The 17487-nt window shown below is 38.6% G+C and overlaps 2 protein-coding genes across 2 annotated transcripts; both read left to right on the top strand.

The window, feature by feature from the left end:
* Nucleotides 1-1293: 1293 nt before the first annotated feature.
* On the top strand, nucleotides 1294-2628 carry LOC143857406 (zinc finger BED domain-containing protein RICESLEEPER 2-like). Its single transcript, XM_077367834.1, has 2 exons — nucleotides 1294-2509; nucleotides 2609-2628. Exons 1-2 carry the CDS (start codon nucleotides 1294-1296, stop codon nucleotides 2626-2628), a joined length of 1236 nt encoding a protein of 411 aa, XP_077223949.1.
* Nucleotides 2629-5459: 2831 nt separating this feature from the next.
* LOC143857171 (putative mannitol dehydrogenase) lies at nucleotides 5460-9258 on the top strand. Its single transcript, XM_077367550.1, has 5 exons — nucleotides 5460-5611; nucleotides 6167-6280; nucleotides 7221-7734; nucleotides 8437-8590; nucleotides 8767-9258. The coding sequence occupies exons 1-5, from the start codon at nucleotides 5514-5516 to the stop codon at nucleotides 8967-8969; spliced, it is 1083 nt and encodes a 360-aa protein (XP_077223665.1). The 5' UTR covers nucleotides 5460-5513; the 3' UTR covers nucleotides 8970-9258.
* The last annotated feature ends 8229 nt before the right edge of the window (nucleotides 9259-17487 follow it).

Genomic DNA, 17487 nt, shown 5'->3' with positions numbered 1-17487 from the left:
TAATATCCACTTGACAGCATTTTAAATACTAAATGACAAGATGCATTCGCCCATCTGTTAAAACATTGCAGTGGTGATATCATTTCCCTATTAACAAACAAAAATATTCTTCCAAGAGACTTGTGTTATGTGTTGGAAAATATGTGTTGGTGGAGATGATGAGAAAATGAGATGCTTCAAGGCATGTTACATATGTTGCTTTCCTTATACTGTATTCTTCCCCGCCAATTGTGTGCACAGGGGAGCCATGAACTCTCTCCAAGATACAATGAAGCCCCGTGAAATCCACCCTTTTGTTTGTGGATGTTTTGCTCTAACCGTAATAAACTTACATCAACATTAGATTTGTCAAGTATTTGAGAAACTAGTGTCTGTGTTTGCAGAATAACAGTGCACTAGAGAGAAAACTTCAAAAGAGGGCAGAGGGCAGAGGGCAAAACACGACTTAGCAGACAATATTTTTTGGGAATTTCTAAATTCAAAGTCACTACTTGTATTTTCAGATTTTTTTTTTTATGGGAAAGCTGGGGCTAGGCTGACCTCTGCCAGAATATTCAAAGTTCCTACTTTTATTTTCGGATTCCCTTCGAGGTCATTTTATAGATCATTTGGTGTCTTTTTTAGTTGAAAAGCACCCTTTCAAGGCACCCAATCATCATATGGGCTACTTATCTAACCATTATATTGCGTCAAATCGTGATTCTTCGGTACAGATTTATTCAGGAGTGATTGCAGGCTTTAGTAAAACCCGCATCCTCCCCTAGTAGGTTAGATCGCAGATGAAATAGATTTCAGTTACGCTGGACCCGAGCCGGTGCTCTTAGGCAATCAGTCAGTGCTGGTGTCAAAGACTGCCATGAGCCATGAAACCCATGAGTGTGCCCTTCGACGGAAATCAGTCAGGCTCTGTGTTTAGGATTTGATCTTAGTTGGTATCTCTGGATTGGGACAGGATGGAATTACCTGCACTACGACATGCATTCCAACCAGCCCCATGTTTGGGAAGCCCTTTTAATGGACCAATTTCGGATTTGATGGGGCTACCACTAGACTTAGAACACAATATTCCTTCTTCTTTATATCCAGACACCAATGTATTGGAGGCAAGAATATGTTTCTGGACAGGGCCGGTGCCAAATAGCAAGAGGACTTCATACCCTGGTGAGAGGACAAGAATCGGTTTTAGAGTGATTAGCCTTCAACTGCAAGTTAAAAGACGAATTACATCAAGAGAGGGGATACTCCATATAAAACCATCCTTTCCATAATCTAGATGGTAATCAAAATTCAAGGATGCCCCTTACTGCTCAGGGTTATCTGCCTAATTTGGGAATCAAATTCCAAAATGAATTCAAGCCTATTAACTTGTTGGTTGGATCAAAATCCGAAAGGGTGTTTCGCGCCCAAGCTTACTCTGCCCTTTTAAGTGGGGCTGTGAGGTACATTAGGAGTTCTCCATCAAGAGCACAAATATTTAAGTTTTGTGTGGAGAAAGAGAGAATTACATGTAAGAGTTCACTTTCCCTAGATGTTCCAACTAGATGGAACTCTACTTACCTTATGTTGGAAATTGCATTGAAATTTCGAAAAGCTTTTGAACGGTTTGGAGAGGAAGATGTATTTTTTATGGCAGAGTTGAAAGATGGGTGCCCTAATGATGATGATTGGGATAATGCTCGAGTATTGACTCAATTTTTGAAATCTTTCTATGAGGCTACTCTACGGTTATCCGGATCTTTATATGTTACCTCTAACTCGTATTTTCATGAAATTTTTAAGATTGAACGTCTTTTGCATGAGTCGTCAAAGAGTGGAGATGTTTATTTGAGCATTATGGCGTTGAAAATGAAGGAAAATTTTGACAAGTATTGGGGGAACATCGATAAAATTAACATGATGTTATTACTTGCCGTGGTGTTGGATCCTCGCTTTAAGTTGAAGTATATTAAATTTTGTTACTCTAAACTCTATGCTTTGGAAAAGGTTAGTGCACTCACTAATAGAGTATATGGAGTATTTCATCGTCTTTTTGTGCATTACCAATCTCTTTCCACATCGCCTCCCAATAAAGTTCAAAACTTAGATGAGATGGAGGTTGATGAGCAAAACCTAGACGCTTGTAAGCAAACTATAAATCTTGTTGATTCGGACTTTGTTGCATTTTTAGAAGATGAGGAGAGCGTGGATACTAAGTCTGAGGTGGATAAGTACTTAGAAGAAGGATGTGAAAAGCAAGACCCAAAATTTAAAATATTGGGTTGGTGGAAAGTGAATAGTTTTAGATACAAAATTCTTTCCAAAATAGCAAGAGATGTTCTAGCTATTCCCGTCTCTACTGTTGCCTCAGAATCCTCTTTTAGCATTGGGGGTCGTATTCTAGATCAGTTTCATAGTTCTCTAACCCCTAAATTAGTAGAGTGCTTGATTTGTGGACAAGATTGGTTACGGGCTTCGCCACTCCCTATTGAAGTAGAAGAAAAGCTAGATGAACTTGAAGAATTTGAATCAGGTAGCATTTTATTTGATTTTTTATTGTTGTCTTAATTCTTTTGTTATAATTAATTGTTGTAACTTGTATGCCCACATTAATTGTTGTATACTTTTGCAGTTGTTACTTCTCTTGATTGACCTTGAAAGTCCAACTGTCACTTCACTCATGTTGAGGAGGATGATGCAAAGAAACGTGAACTTTGGCATTGGAATGGAGGATTTGAATCATTTGATGTCATTCCTTTTTATTTACTTTTCCTTTCTATATGGATGTTTTATGGCTTGGGATGTTTGGATGTTATGTTATGTTACATCCTTTTGTGGTTTGAACTATTATTTGAAGTTTTGAACTCTACAGCTTGGGACTGACCCAAGGGCCAAGGCTATGCTTTTGCTATAAGTTAACTCTATCCCAAATTTGTGCCTGATTATTTCCCTTAAAGATAGGTTCTTGTGGAACTTGACTTTTATATGCAGGTCGAGGAATTGGTTTAATGTGATTTTTGCTCTGGATATTAAGGCCTGTTTGCTTTGGATATTAGGGCCTGATTATTTCCCAAATTTGTAGGTCATGGCTTCATGCATTGCCAAAATTTATGCATGATTATCCCACCTGTTTGTACTTCTTCATACTTCATATAAGTTTTGCATTGCCCAAATTTGTGCTTGTTACTGTTATTATTAGTGCTTTTAATTCATTATTCATATATAAATAGGGCCATTGGTGAAGGTTGGGTAAACCCAGAACCGAACCGAACCGAACCGATTATATATGGTTCTGGTTCGGTTCGGTTCCACACATATATGGTTCGGTTCTGGTTCCAATTTCAGGGAACCGATTATATATGGTTCGGTTCTGGGTTTAGCCCAAAACCGAACCGAACCAAACCATGTCCACCCCTAATACTGATCACTGATCTACTCTAGTGACAAAAATAAACTCGGACCATATAAAGTAATGCATTTTTTACTAGTGGGACCTACACAAAGGGCTTAATGGCAAATAAATAATGAAGCACACATAAATAAGGGGAGTGATAAATCGAGCTCCATATATCTTAAATTGACCCCCTATGTATCTTTCTCTCCCTAACCGAGAGGAGAGAGAGAGAGAGAGACACATGGGGGTCGATTTATCACTGCCCATAAATAATGGGGCTAAGATGGGCCCGTCGATAAATAAAACCAATGGGGACCTACACATGTGGCAAAAGATTATGGGAAATGATATATTCACACTTTTTCTACTCCGGACCGCCCCCTCTAGTATAAAAGTGTAGTCATAAATACACTAGAGGGCATGATCCCAAGTAAAACAAAGGGCCAATATATCACTTCCCTAAGTTAGCACTATACATAATTTGAAACCATCGTTGTTACTTGGATGTTCCCACGCGGGTCGGGTTCAACTCGAACCCGATGGGTTCAACCCGAATTTGGGTTGGGTCGGGTAAAGCTTTTTCGCAAATCGGTTTGGGTTGGGTTTGGAAAAATCAACCCGAATTGGAAATCGGGTCGGGTCGGGTTGGGCTGTCGGGCAACCCGACCTGACCCGAAACCTGAATTTGGGTTCCATCTGAAGAAGTTCTGTATATTTCTTTTTCTTTTTCAACATTGAAATAGTCTCCACAGTCCACAATGGACGGTTTGGATAATCCTATGGTGCGGCCATACCGTACTTTAATAAAGTGTGGAGTGTGATCATCAAAATATAGTACTGCGGATAACATTTCCCTTTGTTAATTGTTAGTCCCTGTTTGGTTTGGATTTTGAGAACCGATTGTGAGTTAAAAACTAATTATTGGTGACTCACTATTGGTTCTTAAAATCCAAAACAACCCGGCTTGAGTTGAGGTGGTCAACAATTGGTACCATATCAAATCGGGTCAACCCGATCCAATCCAACCCGAATTGGAACTCAGGTTGGGTCGGGTTGGAAATCGGGAACTACTTTTCCTTATTCACTATGTGCGGGTCAAATTAAGGAAAGTTTGATATTACGAATGCAGGACACCTGTAAAAATATTGACAAATTCTAAGCACCTTAAGAGGAACAACAATTATCGAAACCTCTATAGATTGGAGGGCTAGGATCATCCTATGAAAATTAGTTTACGGGCACAACCTATTTATGTTGTGTTCCATCACATGGACGGTTTAGAACAACCTATGATGTGGTCTGTACAATTGTTTGTCGGCCGTGCATCGCACTGAATTTTTTGCTAGTACTATAATAGGGAATGATATACTAGACCTCCTTTCTTTCCCAGCCAACCCTTGTCATGTAATAATAGTATTCATTAATACACAAGAGGGGTGGTAGCAGAGGAAAAGTGGGTGAAGTTCACTTTCCCAATCAAAAGTGAAAGCTACTAACAAGGTGTCAAACAAAGTTAGTGGCACCATTATTTTAAAAAAAATAAAAAATGGTTGTGTCCATATCTGACCCTTATTTGTATTCTTAAAAATTGGACATCACCTGAGTGGAGAGAGAGGGTAGAGAGAGAAAGAGAGAACACCCTTTTCAAGATAAGATTTTGCTGATGTCAGCAAGAAAAAGCTGATGTGACCACTAAACCTTTACCCACATAAATCCTGGGAACAAAAAAAACCCAGCAACCAAACAGAAAGGTCAAATTTATTGCGCGGCTCAGAAAACTGCATGCGTAATTAAGACTACTTTGTTATAAATACGCTTCATGTGGAATATATGGGAAAGGGAAGACCCGCATATTTTGCTTCTATTTTTATTTATTTTTACGTACCAAAACAAAAAGGGATTTTGCTTCTTCCTTCACCTACGCCATCTAGGGTTTTTATGTCTACTTAGTCTACAATAAAAGGGGTGGCCTTGAGAATAAAGGGGCACAAATATATAGTGGTCGAACCTAAGACCTCACGTCACTGATTACGTCCCTACCTTATACCCCTCTCTCTATATATAGACTTCTCATCGTTAAAGAGATCCACACCTCTCTCTCTCTCTCTCTCTCTCTATTTGTCTGAGAAAAAGAACAAAGAAAATGGCAAAATCCCCAGAAACAGAGCACCCACAAAAGGCATTTGGTTGGGCAGCAACAGACACATCTGGAATCCTCTCTCCATTTCAGTTTTCTAGGAGGTATGTTCTATCCCTCAAATTAGGCTATGTTTTATGTCTAATAATCAAAACCCAGATAGATTCTTTTCTTCATTTGAGTTTTTTACTGATTTTAATGGAAACTAGATGAAAAAAAAAAGGAGGGTTCTATATTCACCTATGGAAATGATTTTTGAGGCACAAACTATTTAGGCTGTGGCCCATCTAATAGACAGTTTGGATCATCCTATGCTGCTAATAATATTTCCCTATTAATATCTTTTTTTGGGACCTGTTCTCACATGCAAAAGCCAGCTGCGAAATTTCTTTCCGCAAAATTGCCTAGCAAATCCCTATTTTTTAAGGGTTTCATACTATAATATTGATACCCAGTAGGTTATGTTGGTTAATTTCTTTAAATGGGTCATATTTTGTTTCTTTGTTCTTTCGACTTTGGACTTTATTTTTGAAAAATTTCCCATCCGGGTTTTCTCCTGAAAGGAGAGAAGGGTTATGCTATAAACAAGGGGGTGTGAATATCACTTTTTAATATAAAATTTAAAGACTGTATTTAATATTTGATTATGTGATTTTCAGGGCTAACGGTGACGATGACGTAACCCTTAAGATTCTCTACTGCGGAATTTGTCATTCGGACCTTCACGCCGTCAAGAACGACTGGGGAGGTTCTGTCTATCCTGTCCTTCCAGGGTATGTTGCCTTAACGCCGTTATCTTTTCCGTTTGTTCTTATATTCAGAGTTTAGTCTATGCGGCAACACGAAATTATATATTGGCTCCAATTTTTCCCAGGGCCACCCTCTTTAGTGTGTTTATTCGGTACTTATTTATACTATATTGGGGTAATTCAGGGAAGGAAATGGAGCGAACATATCATTCCCAAAATAAAATAATCTTAAGTTAAATGTCTATAATAATCTTAAGTGAACCCCAGGAACCATTTTCACAACCCGAACCTGACCCAACCCGATTTCCGACCCGAACCTGGCCCAACCCGACTAGGTTCGACCAGACACCGAGACCGACCCGATTTCAACCCGACGCAACCCGAGATTTTAGGCTTACAAAAAATATTTCATAAAAAATGTCGGGTTTCCCTCGGGTCGGGTTGCTCAAGCCCTCAACCCGAACCCGAACTCAACCCTAACCCAACTTTTTTCCATGTTGAAACCGACCCGAGTATGACCCCTAACCGGTGGTGCTGGCATCCCATCTCATTAACATAGGATTGGGATCCGTCGGAGTGTGTCACTTCTGAATTAATTTCTCTTCAATATTTACCGTCCATTCTATACGCTGATGTTTAATATTTATACACCCAAAGACATTGTTCTATCGATTACAGTATACTTTATATCTATTTACATTCTCCAATGTTGTTCAATAGGATCCAATCCTACGGATAATCATCCTAAACATTTATGCCTATATTGAGTGGGTTTGGGAGGGTTAATGTTTCACTCTTGGAACTCTAAAACGGGGGCCTGATCAATAAACTTCTGTCTGTTGAATATTAATTATTAGACATTTTTTGTTGTAACAATCCACTTGTGGGCTTATGTTTGGATGGTTAGGAATGTCAAGTTGGTAACAATGCAAAAAAATTGTGCTAAACTAAGTGGTTATGGCAGGCACGAGATTGCTGGTGTAGTCACAGAGGTCGGGCGTAACGTAACAAAATTCAAGGTTGGAGATAAGGGAGGAGTTGGATGCATGGTTGGCGCATGCCATACTTGCGATAACTGCGAGAAGGGCTTGGAGAATTACTGTCCTAAGATAATTTTCACTTACAATTCTGTTTACCACGATGGCACCATGACATATGGTGGTTACTCTGACATGCTAGTCATCAATGAGCATTTTGTTGTCCATTTCCCTGAAAACATGCCCCTTGATGCGGGTGCACCACTGTTGTGCGCCGGGATCACCGTGTACAGCCCACTAAAATATTTTGGATTGAGTGAGCCCGGTAAGCATTTGGGAGTGGTTGGGCTTGGTGGGCTTGGGCACGTTGCGGTGAAGTTTGCTAAGGCATTTGGACTGAAGGTGACCGTAATCAGCACATCTCCTAGCAAGGAGAAGGAAGCAATTGAGCGACTCGGTGCCGACTCATTCCTGGTCAGCCGTGACCCAGCACAAATGCAGGTAAGAGTTTTGTTATGGTGTTAGGATTCTTATTTGTGTTCGCCTGGTCTCTCTAAGGAGGAAATGGCTATCTTACCCTTAAAATTTTCCATGTGAAATGTATCCCTTAGTTGTCGTTTAAATTTAGTCTTGTCCTGGGTGTGAAGGTTAATACCCTATGTTAGAAATGCTTATTCAGATTTGAAGCTGTTTCACCTCCATTGTGACTAAGTGTGTCACCCAAAATCAGCACATTCAGATTAGTCTATCTGGAAACTATTTTTTAAATATCAGCCGTTGGCTGATTTTGGCAGACGCACTTCGGGCATGTCTGGCAACCATGAAATTTTTCTCATGATAAATTAGCTTCTCTAAGTGGTGAGAGAGGGGTAGTGTGGGTGGGAGAATGAGAGACTTGAGAGGGCACGGCTGAGTTGAGGGTGGGAAGTTGCTAAAAAAAGAAGGAAAAAGTCCATCATATTTTGGGATGAGATTTCCGTTTCCTGGTTTTCCAGGCTTTTCTTTCCCTCCCCTCACTTAGTCCCTCTTGTTTCTATCCCTCTCCTACTCTCCCTCCCCTCACTTCATGGTTGCCAAACGTGCCCTTAGTCACGACAGAGGTGAAATCAACTAAAGATTTACCTAAAAATGATGGGTTTCCTTTATGATCTTTCTAAGAAGTGCAATTTTACTAATAAGATGTTTGTTGCATTTCTTTTGTAGGCTGCCATGGGCACCATGGATGGTATCATTGATACGGTTTCTGCTGTTCATCCTCTCATGCCATTGCTTGGTTTGTTGAAGTCTCATGCGAAGCTCATTATGGTGGGCGATCCAGATAGACCACTTGAGCTCCCAGTTTTTCCTTTACTCAGGGGTAAGTAAATATTGTAGTTGTTATATATATATTATTCAATCTTTTAAAAAAACGTACAAGAGGATCAAATTTAGAGGATCCTTGCCTTGTAATGGGTGTGGTCTACAATTTATGAAAGCTTCACAATGGTACAGCGAACAAGAACAAGACGGTGACAATGATTTTGATTTTGGCAGGAAGAAAAGGTGTAGAAGGAAGTTGCATTGGCGGAATGAAAGAAACCCAAGAGATGATCTATTTTGCAGCGAAGCACAACATTACGGCAGACATCGAGGTCATTCCGATGGACTATGTCAACACGGCCATGGAGCGGCTTGTCAAAACGGATGTTAGATATCGATTTGTCATCGACATTGCAAACACCTTAACCACTCCATGAGTACCATCAATTTGGCTAGGCGGCGTCGGCAATGTTGCTTTAGTAAGAACTTGTGTTTGGTTCCCCATTGATATGGAGAAGTTTTTAAGGTTTGGAGTGTGAAGTTGTTTTAGGATTGTCATTGCTATTACAATATCCCTGGTAGCCACATTCATCTTGATGAACTACTGCATCATCATTGTTATGAGAATTTGAAAGAATAGATTGTTAAGTACTATTAGATTGGTCTTTCTTGTGTTTTCTCTAATTTTCTTGGAGCTAATAATGGCACACCTTTATTTTTCTTAAGACCCTATTTTTGTCACTATTCATATTTTTAGCAGGGACCCATCGACCCATTTATATGATTTTGCCAGTGACATTTTCATGCTAAAAAAAGGGATTTCATATGAAGAACATGGGCCTACCTTAGCATAAGCCCTCATTTTGAATGGAACCTCGACACTTTTCCTATTTGGATTTTGATTGCTTTTTGGGAGTTGTTACAGCCTCCTAACAGGTGATAGCCTCCTGAGCAGGTAATTAAGAAAATGTTAATAAAGAGTGTCATTATAATAACGAGAGTATCAACAGAGTGCGTACAATAATGGTGTTAACTGTGGAGATGCAATAGGATATCGAAATGCAGGAAGTCTTAATCCTTGAACAATATAACAAGGGAAATGATATCAACACTGCAATGTGTTAGTACATGTGCGGAAGCATCTTGTTGTTTAGTACTTAGAGGGCTTGTAAGAGCTTTTCGAGAACTGTAATATCCACTTGACAGCATTTTAAATACTAAATGACAAGATGCATTCGCCCATCTGTTAAAACATTGCAGTGGTGATATCATTTCCCTATTAACAAACAAAAATATTCTTCCAAGAGACTTGTGTTATGTGTTGGAAAATATGTGTTGGTGGAGATGATGAGAAAATGAGATGCTTCAAGGCATGTTACATATGTTGCTTTCCTTATACTGTATTCTTCCCCGCCAATTGTGTGCACAGGGGAGCCATGAACTCTCTCCAAGATACAATGAAGCCCCGTGAAATCCACCCTTTTGTTTGTGGATGTTTTGCTCTAACCGTAATAAACTTACATCAACATTAGATTTGTCAAGTATTTGAGAAACTAGTGTCTGTGTTTGCAGAATAACAGTGCACTAGAGAGAAAACTTCAAAAGAGGGCAGAGGGCAGAGGGCAAAACACGACTTAGCAGACAATATTTTTTGGGAATTTCTAAATTCAAAGTCACTACTTGTATTTTCAGATTTTTTTTTTATGGGAAAGCTGGGGCTAGGCTGACCTCTGCCAGAATATTCAAAGTTCCTACTTTTATTTTCGGATTCCCTTCGAGGTCATTTTATAGATCATTTGGTGTCTTTTTTAGTTGAAAAGCACCCTTTCAAGGCACCCAATCATCATATGGGCTACTTATCTAACCATTATATTGCGTCAAATCGTGATTCTTCGGTACAGATTTATTCAGGAGTGATTGCAGGCTTTAGTAAAACCCGCATCCTCCCCTAGTAGGTTAGATCGCAGATGAAATAGATTTCAGTTACGCTGGACCCGAGCCGGTGCTCTTAGGCAATCAGTCAGTGCTGGTGTCAAAGACTGCCATGAGCCATGAAACCCATGAGTGTGCCCTTCGACGGAAATCAGTCAGGCTCTGTGTTTAGGATTTGATCTTAGTTGGTATCTCTGGATTGGGACAGGATGGAATTACCTGCACTACGACATGCATTCCAACCAGCCCCATGTTTGGGAAGCCCTTTTAATGGACCAATTTCGGATTTGATGGGGCTACCACTAGACTTAGAACACAATATTCCTTCTTCTTTATATCCAGACACCAATGTATTGGAGGCAAGAATATGTTTCTGGACAGGGCCGGTGCCAAATAGCAAGAGGACTTCATACCCTGGTGAGAGGACAAGAATCGGTTTTAGAGTGATTAGCCTTCAACTGCAAGTTAAAAGACTAATTACATCAAGAGAGGGGATACTCCATATAAAACCATCCTTTCCATAATCTAGATGGTAATCAAAATTCAAGGATGCCCCTTACTGCTCAGGGTTATCTGCCTAATTTGGGAATCAAATTCCAAAATGAATTCAAGCCTATTAACTTGTTGGTTGGATCAAAATCCGAAAGGGTGTTTCGCGCCCAAGCTTACTCTGCCCTTTTTACGAGCACATGATGATCGAGTTTGCAACTGCTATAAAATTGAGCTGGGCTTCTATCAAAGTCCGGTTCTGTCAAGCAGTGTCTCCCTTGACAACCTACATTCATATGTGATGCCAATGAAATCTGCTCCCTTGATATAAGGGTTGGTAGAGGTCCAATATGTGATCCGCGGTCACAGAGAAAGCATTAGGGGGGCGGAGATTTGTGGCTCTGGGAAGCCACTCCGACACTCAAGTCAGAAATTGATACCGCAGTTTAAAGCCAAGGGAGAGAATAGTAAGTGGGGGGGAGAAAAAGAAGATCCTGATACCTTTGAGGGTGGGGGCTCACTTTGAAGGCTGCAACCGTCCTCGCATCAAAGGTATTATCTTTTCCCTTCTTAGGCCCTGTTTGTTTGGGATTGTGGAAGCTGATTGTCGCAGCCGATTGTGATTACTGGACTCAAAATTACATTATTTTTTAGTCCAATAATTACAATCGACTGCCACAATCTCAAACGAACAGGGCCTTATTAGTCTTATCCTTTGTTTTTTTAAGATCCTTGACAAGGGAAGAGCATTGTCGGATTAGGTCTTGTCGTGCTTGGAGGTGGTGGACCCTAGGCTGCAGGATACTTCATCAAATCAGCGAAGAGCACAGGTGCAGTGAAATGTCTTTTGGCATCTCATGGTCCTTGGAATGGAGATTAGAACAGAATCTTCTTCTATGTCGCAGAAGTTGCTCTCAACCACGTTGGCTACATCAGTCGAAAAAAAAATTTCTTCTTGGCAATTCCAGTAGAAATTGATTTGAAATTAATAGAAATTGGCATCTCTTTTACGAGGATTGTGGAAATCACTTTAGAGCCCGTTTGGATGCCTCTTGGATTTGGATTTGGAGGTGAATTTGAAATTTTAAATCCAAATTCAGCGTTGGGCAAGCCTTTATGACATCTGGATTTGGATTTGAGTGAAATCCACAAGATTTACAAATTCCTCATGTTAGTGTAATTTTTTAGATTTATAAATCCTTTCTACGAGAGGTTATTTATAAATTTAAATCTGACCCGTAAGGGGTAAAATGACCAAAATATACCAAAAAAGTGTTAAATGACTTAAGTACCCCCATTACATTAAAAACTGATCAAAATACATCATATTAGCTAAAATGACTAGAAAACCCCGAGTCAAGCAAAATGACCGAAATACCCTTATACCAGGTAAAAATGACAAAATACCCCCGAGTCGTGCAAAATGACCAAAATACCATTATGACAAAAAAATGATCAAAATAACCTTATACAGGGTAAAATGACTAGAATACTCCAATATCATGGAAAATTACTAAAATACCCCTAGATCAAGTAAAAATGACCCATGACTCATAAACATGACTAAAAATACCATATGAGATAAAAATGATAAAAATACGCCATATTAAGTAAAATGACTAAAAATACCCCTATACAAGGTAAAAATAACAAAATACCCCCGAGTCGTGCAAAATGACTAAAATACCCTTATGACATAAAAATGATTAAAATAATTTCATATAGGGTAAAATGACTAAAATACCCCAAGATCATGGAAAATTATCGAAATACCCCTATATCAAGTAAAAATGACCTATGGCTCATGAAAAATGACTAAAAAAATCCTCATGAGATAAAAATACGTCATATTAGGTAAAATGACTAGAATACCCCCGGGTCATGCAAAATGACCGGAATACACCTATACCGGGTGAAAATGACCAAATACCCTGAGTCATGGAAATGATTAAAACACTCTTATGACATAAAAATGATCAAAATACCCACATATAGGGTAAAATGACTAGAATACCCCTGGAACATGGAAAATGGTTGAAATGCCCCTGTATCAAGTATTTTAGGGCTTTTTGATTTTTTTAGATTTCAAATTCAAATCCAAAGAGCATCCAAACAAGAAATTAATTAATTTAGATTTGAATTCCAAATCTATACGTGGTCATCCAAACGGCATTATTTATAAATTTGTGAATTTTAAATTTCTTAATTTCAAATCCATGGATTTTGGCAATCCAAATCCAAATCTAAGGGGTATCCAAACGGACCCATATAGAAATTGGGAAAGAATAGTAGTGTAAATGGGGAAGATGAGGGGAGAAGCTTTATACAAAATAGCCATTTTAATAGAAACATGTCTTTTTTTCATGGGGTTCGTCCACAAAGGCTCATGTGATGGAATTTAGGCACTTCCACTTGGGTTAGTTTGTCCTATTTGATACTTTATCAAATATTACGGATAAACTGATCTGAGTGGAAATGGCAATTTTTTTGGGTGGCAACATCACAAACTAATCTACAACATTTGACATTCTTTATTAGGACACCGCTTTGTTTGTTTTTATCCTGGGAAATATCTCTTTCAAGAGTCCACTTTCAATGAAAAAAAAGAGAGGCATCCTTGCACCATGCATGTTTTGATGTGGTGAGTCCCACCAAATCCACTCAAACCCACTCATCAGGTAGGGCCCACCACTTAACTTAATCTTTTGATGTGGTGGGGGCCACTAATTTACATATGTTTTGATGGGGTGGGGCCCAAAATATTACAATCATGAATAGCATGGGGCCCGATTACAAGTAACAGTATATAGAGATTATAACTAATAACTAAATAAGGGAGCAAAAAAATACAAAAAAATGAAACCTTGCCCATCTCGAGATTGGATAGGAAGGGAACCGCCATGACCGGCCAACTAGCTAGGAAATAATAACCAAAAGAAAGATCTTCTAGTGGAAGTGAAATTCCACTCATACTAAACAACTAGGCACCGAACTAGAGATAAACTTGGACTGCTAATAGAAAAATAGAACTAGCTGGGACATTTATAATTCAAGATCCAAGATAAAGAAACTTGTATTCTGAGTACTTGTGCATAACGAATTGAGTTTCCAACAAAGACCATGTGCCCTATCAAAGCTAAAACACAGGTTTTAACATAAAGGAAAAGTTTGGGGCTTAGTGACTAAGTCTACCAAACCTATCAAAATTGAACAAGGAAATTAGTGTTAGAGGAATTAGGTCAAGCAAGAGGTTGCTTGAAGCATTACACCCAAGGTATCTAATTTGGAATACCAAATTTGTTGCCTCCAGCCCCTATATATATTAGATACACTAGGGTTTTAATAGGTTAGTGGGCTCTAGCCCAAATAGGCCCACTACACCGGTCCATTATCTTATTGGGCTTATATTAGAACATACATGGGTTATATTATATACCCAACAATCTCCTCATATGTTCTACATATAGCACAATCCAATAGATAGATAGTGTAATGGTCAAAACAAAATATTGAATCATCCACATCACCATATGGTTTATATCATAAAAGATTTGTAATCCAACTGAAAACATGAATCATTTTATGACAAACCAAGAGTTTTAGATATACAACAAGTTAAACTCAACCAAAAGGTAGTTTCACATATAAGTGAACCCCACTGATCTTAGATTAATTCATTCATGGGGTATGATTCTCATCGAGATCCAAAATAAAGTTCCACAAAAAAGTGAACTCTATGCATACTGAAATGCAAGCTAGTCTTTATGACTTTCGAAGATTTACTCATCAAGTAAGTTATCTTCATCAAAGTCCAAATTAAGACAAACTCCTCCTTTTTCGCCATTCCCTGTGAATTACCAAATATAGATTTCATGAAAATGAATCCAATCATTTGTGTAAAACACTAACGTATCTAGTTCTACCTGAAGGAGAAGTTAGTACAATTCCATAATTAACGAAAGTATCTAGTTCTACCTGAAGAACTTAGTACAATTCCAAAATAGCTGAAAAAGTATCAGTATCACTCTCACCATAAGCATCATTGTCAAGTTTCAATAATGAACAAGATCTAAACAGCTTCTTTTGAAAAGAACCATTCATCATTGTCAAGTTTCAATAAAGAACAAGACCTAATAGTTTCTTTTGCAAAGAACCATTTCATGTTTCCATTTGAAATATTACAGTCATCTTATCCATATTTGAGTTAAGCTGAATCATCAAGTTTGGAATGAAACAACCTTTCCCAAGAATAACATGTCATCAAATGTGGAATGACATAAAGACAACTATAAACATTATTGAAACATATCAAGTGTTTATCTTGGCCAAAAGGGAGATTCAAAAATTCAAAATATTATTAATATAGGTTAAGTCCTGTCTATACAGACTTTAACCCCATCTCCCCCACAGTTTTGAATATTTGATCTTTGTTCAGTCCCTTTGCGAGAGCATCGGCCATATTATCCTTCGATCTCACATCAATCAAATTGATAATCCCGTGTTCAATGAGATAATTTAGCATGGCATGTTTCAGCCTAAGATGTCTCCTCTTACCATTAAATAGTGAGTTCTTCACAATCGTAATTGTGGCTTGATTATCACAGAACACACTTAAGGAAATAATCCTTCACCAAGTTAGTGGAATGTCCATAATCAGATTCTTTATCCACTCTGCTTCATCTCCTACAGAAGCTAGAGCATAAAGTTCTGATTCCATAGATGACAGAGCAATGTAAGTTTGTCTCTTCGACTTCCACGCAACAGCAGCTCCACCCAGGGTAAACACATAACCACTAGTAGATTTACTGTCTTTTAATTCTGAGCCCCATGATGCATCAGAATATCCCTCAAATACAGGAGGATGGCCACCATAGCAAAGAGCATAATATTGAGTACCCTTAAGGTTTCTCATCGGCCTCATAAGGGCATTCCAGTGCTCATGGCCAGGATTGCTAGTAAAACGACTCAGCATGTCAACTATAAAGGCTATGTCTGGCCTAGTACAATACAAAACAGACTGAGACTACCTATCAGTTTAGAATAATCTAACTGGCTTATACTGTCTCTTCCTTAGAGATCAGCTTCTTGGTATAATCAAAATAGTGTCTCAATCGGTTTGTACTCACTGCATCCTCAAAAGGAAAGTAGTTTTTCATATAATGGGCTAGGCCAAGGGTGATTCCTTGCCTTTCAAAACTTACTTTCATACCAAGAATGGTGTTAACAACACCCAGATCTTTTCATGTCGAATTCTTTACCCAATGTTAGATTCACATTACTCATAACAGAGAGAGATTGGAAACAAGAATCAACATCTACATACAAGCAAATAATCATAACCGTATTCGACACAAAATGATAGTAAAGGCATTTATCCGAGTAATTTGTCAGAAACCCAAAGCTCTTTACTATTTTGTCAAATTTTTTTATGCCACAATTTAGGTGCTTGTTTAAGACCATAACAAACTTTATATAATCACATACAAATATCTACTTACAGCCCATAGTATTAGCCTCTTTTGGCAAATCGACTAGCTGTCAAGTTAGATTTTCTAACAGAGAGCTCATTTCATCATGAATGGTTTATGCCCACAACATAGAGTCCTTAGATCTCATCACCACCTGATAGGATGATGGATCATTCTCCAATTGGTAGGTCACAAAGTCCTCACCAAATTCTTGGGTACTCTATCACATGTAGAAACTCTTACAGGAACTGAATTACAAATCAGATTGGGACAAGTGTCAGAAGTAACTAGCTCAGACTCAACCGGCAATTCTGTAACCATCTCTGTATCGCCTGGTATGGTGAAACCCTGATCTCTGAGAAATTTATTCTCAAAGAAAACTACATCTCGAGATTCTATAACCATATTGGTTGATAGATCCAAAAACCGAGCAACAGCACTATCTTCTTCACCTCCTAAATAAACACAAGTGTTTGTTCTAGTTCCCACTTTAGGTCTCCTAGGGCTGGTATCCTTACATAAGCAATACAGCCCCAAATCTTAAGAGTGTCATATCTACAAGGATGCTTATGCCATAACTCATACGGAGTGGAGGAGCATTTGGAGTTTGGCACTCTATTCATGATGTGATTTGTAGTCTCCTCCTCTTGGCAAACAAAGTATTTTCTCCTAACCCCTACTGTCCAATTACTAGCCTTTTTACACTTTGGACATTAGGGAATATAAACTATTAAATTTTAATAACGGTCCGATCATGGATCTCTTAATTTTTGGCCCTTGATCTAATCACAAATCCTTAGTCGTTAACCGTTGATCTGGACGTTCCGATCACTCCGATTACTTTTGGAACATCTAGCCCCCGATCTACAAAGATGTACTTGTACTAATCTCTTATAGGTATCTTCAATAGGCCCTACTTCAATTGTTATTTCTAGCTAAATAAGCCTCTTATTTAGTAGTTGTGGGACCGGGTATTACAGTATATCTCAATCAATCCATTATCAAACATGTCTTTTGTTCATTTGATTTGCATAACATATAATATAACACGGGAAGATACTAGATT

The sequence above is a fragment of the Tasmannia lanceolata genome, unplaced genomic scaffold, assembly GCF_043159265.1.
Source record: "Tasmannia lanceolata isolate RefF3 unplaced genomic scaffold, GAP_Taslan_0.1 ptg000024l, whole genome shotgun sequence".
NCBI lineage: Eukaryota > Viridiplantae > Streptophyta > Magnoliopsida > Canellales > Winteraceae > Tasmannia > Tasmannia lanceolata.
The sequence above is the reverse complement of the archived record's forward strand: the minus strand, read 5'-3'. Positions and strand labels throughout refer to the sequence as shown.

What these genes read in the sequence shown, in the direction of transcription:
- LOC143857406 (XM_077367834.1), top strand. Translation starts at nt 1,294, where the DNA reads ATGCCCCTTACTGCTCAGGGTTATCTGCCTAATTTGGGAATCAAATTC. An exon ending in ACTTGAAGAATTTGAATCAG is followed by an intron (nt 2,510 to 2,608) that starts GTAGCATTTTAT and finishes ATACTTTTGCAG; the next exon opens with TTGTTACTTCTCTTGATTGA.
- LOC143857171 (XM_077367550.1), top strand. Translation starts at nt 5,514, where the DNA reads ATGGCAAAATCCCCAGAAACAGAGCACCCACAAAAGGCATTTGGTTGG. An exon ending in GTGACCCAGCACAAATGCAG is followed by an intron (nt 7,735 to 8,436) that starts GTAAGAGTTTTG and finishes TTTCTTTTGTAG; the next exon opens with GCTGCCATGGGCACCATGGA. An exon ending in AGTTTTTCCTTTACTCAGGG is followed by an intron (nt 8,591 to 8,766) that starts GTAAGTAAATAT and finishes TGATTTTGGCAG; the next exon opens with GAAGAAAAGGTGTAGAAGGA.